General features: G+C 36.9%; 1 protein-coding gene across 1 annotated transcript; it reads left to right on the top strand.

Annotated features, from left to right (window-relative positions):
• The first annotated feature begins 4,336 nt into the window (after window positions 1-4,336).
• LOC131012574 (expansin-B3-like) lies at window positions 4,337-7,150 on the top strand. Its single transcript, XM_057940556.1, has 3 exons — window positions 4,337-4,910; window positions 5,579-5,708; window positions 6,477-7,150. Exons 1-3 carry the CDS (start codon window positions 4,477-4,479, stop codon window positions 6,672-6,674), a joined length of 762 nt encoding a protein of 253 aa, XP_057796539.1. The 5' UTR covers window positions 4,337-4,476; the 3' UTR covers window positions 6,675-7,150.
• Window positions 7,151-9,848: the final 2,698 nt, after the last annotated feature.

Below are 9,848 nucleotides of genomic sequence, written 5' to 3'. Positions count from 1 at the left end.
TTGATAAGGAAAGTAAATATTATAGAACGAAAAGGCACCAGTAGTACCAAGAAGATTACAAAATCATCGGTGGTTCATCATTCGACATCCACCTATGAATCCCAACTCCATCGTTAACAAATCCAAAAATTCTACCCCAACTCCACACTCTAGCTTTGATTTCTCCAAACAAGTTTGCACTCTCCCATCTTTTGTTCTCAAATCTACTCTCATTACGCATTTTCCAAATAAGCCAAGTAGTACAACACCAAAGAGCCATCAAGAGCTTCTTATTTCTTTTCCGGCCACTCAAACTAGTAAAGAACTGAAAGTGCGAGGACACGTCATATGGCTGCGCCATGCTAACTCCGAGCCATTGAAAGATTGCTTCCCATACCTTTGAGGTCTTTGGACAGTGGATCAACAAGTGGTTCGTGGATTCCTGCCGATGAAAACAGGCGTTACATCCCACCTCAACTTCACACAACATCACATTTCTTCTCGAGAGATTGTCACACGTCGGAATTCTGTTCTTCAAAATTCTCCATGCGGTAAGCTTGACTTTGTTTGGAATAGGGATCTTCCACACCTTCGTACTCATATCAGTTTCCTCCACCGTCTCCGTAGTCTCGTTTGCTTGATCTTTAATAGCTTCATAAGCGGACTTGGTTGTAAAGCCTCTCTCAATGTCGCCACTCCATGTCCATCCGTCCTTGTTACCTGCACACAGATTAGTACCAGAAACAAGGCTAAGCAACTCCGAAACTCCTTCCCTCTCTCTGTCAAATAGCTCTCTTCTCCACCTTAAATCCCAACACCATCCATTATCAGTCCATTCCCCAACTTCACAGATTGCAGCTTCTTTATTAGCACTCAACTGAAAAAGTCTAGGAAAAGTAAACTTCAACGGCTTTTGTCCAACCCACCACTGACTCCAGAATTTAAAGGTCTTCCCATCCCCCACCTTTGGCTTCAAATTTTGAACAAACCAAAAATTGCTCGCCCCACCCGCCGCCGAAACGATCTTCGGCCACCACCCATCTCTAAATCTACCTTTCCCCGCGTTTTCCAGACCTGTCTCTCCCCACTCAACCTCACCATAAATGGACCTAACAATTTTAGCCCAAAGCATGTCCCTTCCAGTAAGGTACCGCCACAACCATTTAACGACAAGTGCCTGATTAAACCACTCAATATTTTTAAGCCCCAAGCCTCCTTCATCTTTTGAAGCACAAAGCACCTTCCATTTCACCCAAGCAATCGCACTTTTACTAGAACCCCCTCCCCACAGAAAATTACCAAGTAAAGCATTTAGAGAACTCACAATTGATTTTGGTAAACAGGTAAAAGAGAGCTGGTAAATCGGTATAGATTGAAGCACAGCCTTCACCAAGGTCACTCGGCCCGCGAGAGAGAACTTCCCATTTTTCCACGAATCGATTTTCTTTCTCACCTTTTCAACCAAGTATTTCCAATCAGCAACCTTTTTGCCCTTGCTACCCACTTTAATACCGAGGTAATTGAAAGGTAAGGAGCCTACATCACAACCCAAAACAATTTCCAAGTATTTCCAATATGCTTTAATTATAGTGTTAATAGATAAAATTGGAAATATTATTAAAAAATAGTTAAACTTTTCATCCCATATTGATTTTTGAGTAAAATTTTGGAATAGCCAAAATGAATCATAAAACACAAATTATGGCCACTCATTGAAAAAACATAAATTTTGGCCATTTTTATAGCTTTGGGACGTTTTTGCCCTTAATTGGGCGGACTGGGTAGGGTCAGGAGCGCGGGTCGCGTGCCGGGTAGGATCAGGCACGCGGGTCGGGTTAGGCACTTATGGCACTATTAGTGCCATAAGTGCCAAGCTTGGCACTTATGGCACTATAAGTGCCATAAGTGCCAACGAATTTTTTTTTTACTCCCCATGCCCTGTCTACCTCCCAGACCCCCGACCCCACCCACCCCCAAGCCAAAAAATTTTACTTTATTATTTTATTTTATGGCACTAATAGTGCCATAAGTGCCAACGAAAATTCAAAATAAAATAAAGTAAAATGGTCTTTTTAGCACTTATGGCACTATTAGTGCCATAAGTGCCAAACATGCAGAACAAATATAGAAACAACAGCATCATCTAAACCCTAAATGGAACATTTAAACCCTAAATGGATAATCTAAACCCTAAATGGAACATCTAAACCCTAAATGGATAATCTAAACCCTAAATGGAATATCTAAACCCTAGGGGAAGTGTTTAAAAAGTTCCTTTTGGCTTGCGGGTGGGTGGGGGGGGTAGGGTCGGGGGTCAGGGGGTAGACAGGGCAGTGGGAGTAAAAAAAAAAAATTTATTGCCTTGGGGTGGGTGGGTGGGGTCGGGGGTCTGGGGGGTAGACAAGGCAGGAGAAGTAAAAAAAAAATTTTTTTTTTGGCTTGGGGGTGGGTGGGGTCGGGGGTATGGGGGGTAGACAAGGCAGGGGAAGTAAAAAAAAAATTTGGCTTGGGGGTGGGTGGTGGGGGGTGGGTGGGTGGGTGGGGTCGGGGGTCAGGGGGTGTAGACAAGGCAGGGGAAGTAAAATTTTTTTTTTTTTTTTGGCTTGGGGGTGGGGGGTGGGTGGGGTCGGGGGTCGGGGGTCTGGGGTCTGGGGGGGTAGACAAGGCAGGGGAAGTAAAAAAAAAAAAAATTGGCTTGGGGGTGGGTGGTGGGGGGGTGGGTGGGGTCGGGGGTCTGGGGGGGGTAGACAAGCAGGGGAAGTAAAAAAAATTTTTTTTTTTTGGCTTGGGGTGGGTGGTGGGTGGGGGGGTGGGTGGGTGGGGGGTCGGGGGTCTGGGGGTAGACAAGGCATGGGTTAATCCCTACATCTGGATCCGGGTCAAAGGAAGTTGTTGGATCTATTGGGTTTAAAGGGTAGATTAGGTAGAGCACATAAAAGATGGTCAAATATTGATATTTTAAATTTTGTGGAGAAAATTTAAGTTTCAATCACCAATAGGGCCATCCGGCCCTATTGTTTCTTGATTTTTTATGTCCGAATTATACAGATTATAAATATAGTTCATACTTAAATTTGTTGTTCAGTTTGTATTTCAAGTCTAAATTTATCCGTTGTTCAATTTATAGTTTGAGCCAAAATATATTCTGGCTAATTAAGGTTGACGTATTTTGCTGGAAGATGATTTATTAATAAAAATAAATTACATAGGAAATTCACCCCCACATCATTAAATGTAATGACTTTTGATAAGATTCATCAGCCTCGATTGGGAATATTGACTCAGATTATATGTTGAACAACAAAAATAAGTACATGTAATATTTATAATATTTATAAATTTGGGCTGAAAAATCATCAAAATTTTGAACTATTTTTTAACATGTAAAACTATCTACATTTGATAATGCATATGTAAAAATATCAACTTTTATAAAAATATGTTAAAACTGTCCAATTTTAAATGAAGGGACAAAAAAAATTCTTGAATTTGATAAAATTTACATGAAAATTGACGATACTCTAACACTAACTATTTGCCATGTTTGTAGTGGACTGGCAAATCAAATAGCCTTTACTTCTTGACTATGGGATTTTATCACAAATATTATAGATATAAAAATTAATATATTTATAATACAAAATACCATTAAATTTACAAATATACTATTGAACCATGAGTTTTCTTGACACATACTATAGTGCCACGATATTACATAAAATTTTTGTGTTAACTTAATTAATATCTTAAATTCATATTTCCTTAATAACTATCTAATTAACAAAGTTAATTAATTACGAAATCATATACTCACTCCGTCCCAAACGAAATGTCCTGTTTTTCTTTTTGGACTGTCCTAAACGAAATGTCTTATTTCCTTTTTTGGCAATACACTCTCTCTCTCTATACTTAATATTTAAATAATTTCCACCAATCCACTTTATCTACTTTATACACATTTCTTAATCTCCGTGCCGAAAAGAAATAGGACATTTCGTTTGGGACGGGGAGAGTAATAAATAAAAACAAAATGAGATTTTACCCTGCACGGTTTTTTCGGTCCCCTCAAAAACAAAAACCTTTCCCCACATGCCTCCAAACATTGAACAAATTAAATAAAAATAAAACGAAAAAAGAAAAAACGTAACGGTAGAATGTTGATAGATCATCTCTCCTCAATGACCAAACTACCCTCCCTACACGTGGATGCTGCCCTGCGGATTTAACGCCTTAACTGTCGCCGGGTCCCACCCCAAAAGCCCATGGCACCACCGTGATTAAAATAAACCCCATGGGCCATATCGTCAATACCAAATTCCTCTCTTTATATATTCATTCCCAAATTACCAAACAAAAAAATAAAAATAAAAGCAACAGAAATTCCCCAGTCGCTTAAGCTCAGTTCCTTCCTTCCACACTGCTCCAAACTGTCGGCACTTTCCCGCCTCGATTTTCACGCGCCGCCGTGAAATCAGTTGCTGCGCTTTGCCCCACATTATGGAGAGCCTCTGCTGTCTTCTCGTTTTCTGCATTCTGCTCGGCTCCGCCGCCGCGGCGGGGGACCTGCATTGGTCCCCGGCGACGGCGACGTGGTACGGCAGCCCCGAGGGCGACGGCAGCGACGGAGGCGCGTGCGGCTACGGATCGCTGGTGGACGTGAAGCCGTTCCGCGCGCGCGTCGGCGCGGTGAGCCCGGTGCTCTTCAAGGGCGGCGAGGGCTGCGGCGCCTGCTACAAGGTGCGGTGCCTCGACCGCTCGATCTGCTCGCGCCGCGCGGTCACCGTCATCATCACCGACGAGTGTCCCGGCGGCTACTGCTCCGGCGGCCGCACGCACTTCGACCTCAGCGGCGCCGCCTTCGGCAGGATGGCCGTCTCCGGCAACGGCGGCCAGCTCCGCAACCGCGGTGAGATCCCCGTCATCTTCCGGAGGTAATGTGTGATGCTACTACACTCATTAAAATTATTTATTTATTTATATATTTATATCAGGTGAAAATTTGTTTATTTATTTTGAGCTTGTAAATGTTTACTCGATTTATTTACTTTACTCGACTGTAGATGAAATACACTTACTAAAATTTACTACTAATATTTACTTTATATATTTGTTTATTTTATTCCACGTAGCATCTGCCGTGATAGTGTGTGTGGAATGTGCATTACTTGATCCAGTCTACTTTTAACGGTCTTGTTCTGTTTTGTCACTTTATGATTAGCTTTTAATTAATAATTAAGGACTTGTTTAACTAATTAACTGTTAACTAACCTTCTTTTCTTTTTTCCTTTTCCTTTGTAGAATAAAATTAAATTTATATAAAAAAAATCCCTATTTTATTTATTAAATGTCATGCCGGAGACACTCATGAGAAAACATGCACACATGTTTGTACTTTTTTTGGTCAAAATGTTACTGCATCTCTCCTTTGAACATATGAGGTTAAGATAATTTAAAAAATTCTGGAAAAAAATATTCTGTCGCCAATATATTAGCAAACAAAATATTGGGATCTGATTAATTAGTTACAAGATAGTCCAAAAATTAAATTGTTCACTTATTATTATTTATGTATATTGATGAAATAAAATATCTCATGCAGAACTCCGTGTAAGTATCCTGGGAAAAACATCGCGTTTCACGTTAACGAAGGATCGACTAATTATTGGCTCTCATTACTGGTCGAATTTGAGGGCGGCGATGGCGATGTCGGATCCATGCACATAAGAGAGGTATGGGTGCTCGCAATTCTCTATTTTGTATACTTCATATTTTGCTCAACCTAACATTTTTTTTTGTGATTTATTTTTAGTTAAGATTACCACGTGACAAAAGAAAAGCTAAATTACCAATATTTTTTTTGATTATTAATTATTATTATAAACTTTCCTAATGTGGTTGCTTTTACAGTTAGGGACCCATTAAATAATATGAATTTCTTTTATGATTTATTTACCATAGTCAAAGAGGCTTTCCCCTTTTTCTAGATGGATTTTTCTTTATAAAGTTTCCCACTTTCACACCTCTCTATAGCAGAGAAGCTCTCCTTTTAGAAGAACCATCTCATGAAATTCAAGAAAGAAAAACAAAACTGTATTGCATAATTCCAAAATCTGAATAGTTCTAAATTATACTATTGTGTTTTATCTCATATATTAATATATACACTTATATATATTGAACTTTAGATCTCTAAAATCACGTGCCTCTGACACTCAATGTGTTGGATGCCTTTAAAAAGAGATTCACTTAGCTAACTTTAGTTGATAATAATTTTTATTGGGAAATTTATTCCTTTTGACATATGTCTTTAAATGTTAGGCCAATTCTCTTTCTATCCCATGCCATTGGCTGAAAAGGCCTCCACTTTCTCTTCTCTAATGCCAAGTCACAATCTTAAGTGCATCACACACACACACACACACACATACTTCATTTATGAGTACAAAAAAAGGCCTTAAAATCGACCTAATTTAATTTATTTTTATGTGTATATATAGGCTAACTCGAACCAATGGCTAGAGATGACTCATATTTGGGGTGCGAGTTGGTGCATCATCGCCGGCCCTCTACAAGGGCCATTCTCCGTCCGGCTAACCACCTTATCCACCGGAAAAACCTTGTCCGCGAGGGAAGTGATCCCTCGGAATTGGGCTCCGAAGGCTACCTACACCTCCCGCCTCAATTTCAACAATTGACTTTCCAGTAACGCTTTATACCAAGTTTAAAGCAAAAATCCTATATATTTAGTATTTTATATATTTAGTATTTCATATAACGTCTAAAGTTAAATAGTGTGATTCTAATCCACTTCAAAAGTAAAAGTAGCCAAGAAAAATTGCAATCCCTAGCTGTGGCTAACTTTTTCTTTTTTGCCCATCTTTAGACGAGCAATTTATGTTCTAGTTTCGTGATTTATTCGATCTGCACGTACTGAATTTATAGTACGGTAGCATGAATCGATAAAATAAAACACGAAATGGAGGCATGGAGAGGATTAGAGCTTTTTTTTTTTTTTTTTTTTTTGTCTTCGTTTTTTTGCCCCTACTATGTGTAGTGTGTGAAGCATTGTAAGTGTTACTAGTGTATGTAGCCCTCTCCAAAGGAGAGAGTGCGGTGGGAAGTGGGGTTTTAGGTATAAAATCTAGTTTGTGAGTGGTGTTGCTTTTTTGCATTGAGTTAGGGCACAAGTTATGGTTGTATGTTGTTTCATTGCAATTTTAATTTTACCGATCAAAAAAATACTCCCTCCGTCCCACTGTAAGTGAGACTCTTTCTATTTTGGGTGTCCCACCATAAGTGAGACTCTTTCCCTTTTTGGTAAAAGTTTTACTCTTTAAACACCTTTTCACTTTTTCACCTACACACAAAATACACTTTTCTTAATTTCCGTGCCCAAAAAAAAGGTCTCACTTACCTTGGGACGGAGGGAGTAATATATATAAATAGTGATATTTGTTTTTATTTGAAGGAAGTTGTGGGTGATGTCTCTTTCTTTTTGTATGTTTTGTCTGCTCATAATATATCACTGCACAATTATTAATAGTGCACATAAAATAATTTCTCAAAGAAAAAGGTGTTGATGAAAGAAACAATATAAGCCGTATATTTACCACGGAAGGTTAAAATTGTCTTTTTGTATAGTGAAAATGGTCAAAGAAGAGGACAGTCAGTTTTCGGGCCCGCGTAATTCACAGTGTTAAATACTCCCGGAAATGACATTTTTGTTGAATTTTATAATAACTCAGGATTTTATATTACCATTTTTAAAAAGGGATAAGTGATGTTATTTGGATAAATTCAATTCGAATTAAATGTAAATAAATATTTATTTTTTAATAAAAAATATTCTTATTTTTTATACATTTTTTTATTTTATAATTTAAATACTAATAATTATATATATATATATATATATATATATATTAGAAACAAGAAATTCATTAAATATTGTATTTTCAATAAGAATTTTGACTAATTTTATTTATATTTTATATATATTGATTGAATAATAATTCATCATTAAGTTTGCTTTAAATTTCATTTTTAAATTTAGATCGGATCCACTTTTCCAGTATTGAATAATCGTGTTCACAGTCGATAATTTGTGTGGATTTTACACTAACGAACATCGCTTTTAATTGGAAAAATAAAATAAAATCAAACTATCATGTTCATAACCGAAAATGTGTATCCTATCTAAACTTAGGAATAAGATCAAATTTTATCAACCATATGATCTATTTCTTAAAAATGACTAAATGAGAGAAAACATTAATTGGTCTGTAAATATGATATCAACCCTAACTTACATAATTTTGTAAAAATCCTAACGTACATAATACTATTGATATTAATTTTTTACATAGTTTATAAACTATTGTGTATTGTGAAAAAAATGAAAATTATTGACTTTAGGGTCCCATTTCTGTCAGAAGATATCAATGTAACAAAAGCTGGGGTTAAGTTTCAACTCTCACATGCACTTGCAGCACAACCAATCAATTTGTTGGCTGCTTATTTGGCTCCCAACGGCCAAATATTAATTTTTTATAATATTCCAAAAACTATATAAAAGACACCAAATAAATACAAAATGGAAAATAAAATATAATTAGAAGAGGATCAGAAATGGATATGACCCAATAGAAAAATAGGAAGAAAATGGCATGTGAACGCCCAAATTGTAGGAAACATTAAAAGGCCCACAAATTAAATAGTGGTGAGATCTCATCTCCATGTGATTGAATATATTCCAAATTCTATCAATGTGATGTGATGAAGAGAATCTCAGTCCATTTCCCAATCGCTACTAATTTCCAATAATCACTTCCCTCATTTTACTTTGGTTGTTTGAGCTTAATAATGCAAGAGCAATTGATATCAAATTCGTATCATATCATACACATGTGTCGTGTGCTTAGGATTTCATTTCTTGAAGTCATATAACTTGTTGCTATAATATTCTATCATAGTGTGAAATGTCGGTAGGTCGCTTATCTTTTGTTCGTTATAAACTCCATCGTGTATGTTCTAAATGACAGTGGCAAATTCTGAATTTTAAATTTAACGGTATAATAAACAATTACATAATTCCAAACTAGTATTTTACCCGTGCGATGCACGGTCTAATTATTCATACGTATTTATAATAAATAATAGTAGTACTATAGAATTTTATAAGTGTATTTAAGTGATACAAAAAAAATTTATAAGCTGCCTAACATAGCAAATGATTATACTTATAGCCGGACAGAAGAAATTTGATTCTTCATAATGATGTTGGTCAAAAAATTTACATCGCTTGTTGCATATGCAGCCAATCTCTTAAGCTCCTACCACACAAATCAATGAACTCGGTAAGCATCAAAAATATCATTTTTCAGAAATGATACAGGCAATCTGTTCAAGAAAAATGAGAGAACAGAGTTCATGGAGAGAATTCACCTGGAATGTACAGTTTTTAAAGTCCACATACTCAACCGAGGAATTCAGTTCAAATAGAATCAATAGGGGGCAGTTAATGTTTAAAGCCAAGTTCCTCTTTCATTCTTTCAGCTCTTGGTGAACGTCGTATTCCACCAAATAATTCCTGCAATAGCTAAGAATTAATATAGTTAGTAGCAAGCAGGGTCGAACCACAGGGAACGGGTAATTGCACTCAATTTCCTAAAGATCTAAAATCGGTGATGCCACCACGCCTTAATGTGATAGAAAAAATTAATTTACTAAGAAAATAAATAAATCAACGAAAATCACACTAGAAATAAATCAAAGAAAAGGTAACTCGGCTCGAATAAATCCATATTAATTTAATGACTCTGATCCTCGACGCAATAATTAATTAATCCCTATTAACCAATTAGTTATAG

Source organism: Salvia miltiorrhiza, chromosome 2 (genome assembly GCF_028751815.1).
Source record: "Salvia miltiorrhiza cultivar Shanhuang (shh) chromosome 2, IMPLAD_Smil_shh, whole genome shotgun sequence".
In the NCBI taxonomy this organism is placed as follows: Eukaryota; Viridiplantae; Streptophyta; class Magnoliopsida; order Lamiales; family Lamiaceae; genus Salvia; species Salvia miltiorrhiza.
This window is presented reverse-complemented; position numbering and strand designations above follow the sequence as displayed.

Bases quoted from the DNA above. Each gene is read 5' to 3' on its own strand.
- LOC131012574 (XM_057940556.1), top strand. From the start codon at position 4,477: ATGGAGAGCCTCTGCTGTCTTCTCGTTTTCTGCATTCTGCTCGGCTCC. The intron at 4,911-5,578 runs GTAATGTGTGAT...TATCTCATGCAG, and splicing joins ATCCCCGTCATCTTCCGGAG to AACTCCGTGTAAGTATCCTG. The intron at 5,709-6,476 runs GTATGGGTGCTC...GTGTATATATAG, and splicing joins GATCCATGCACATAAGAGAG to GCTAACTCGAACCAATGGCT.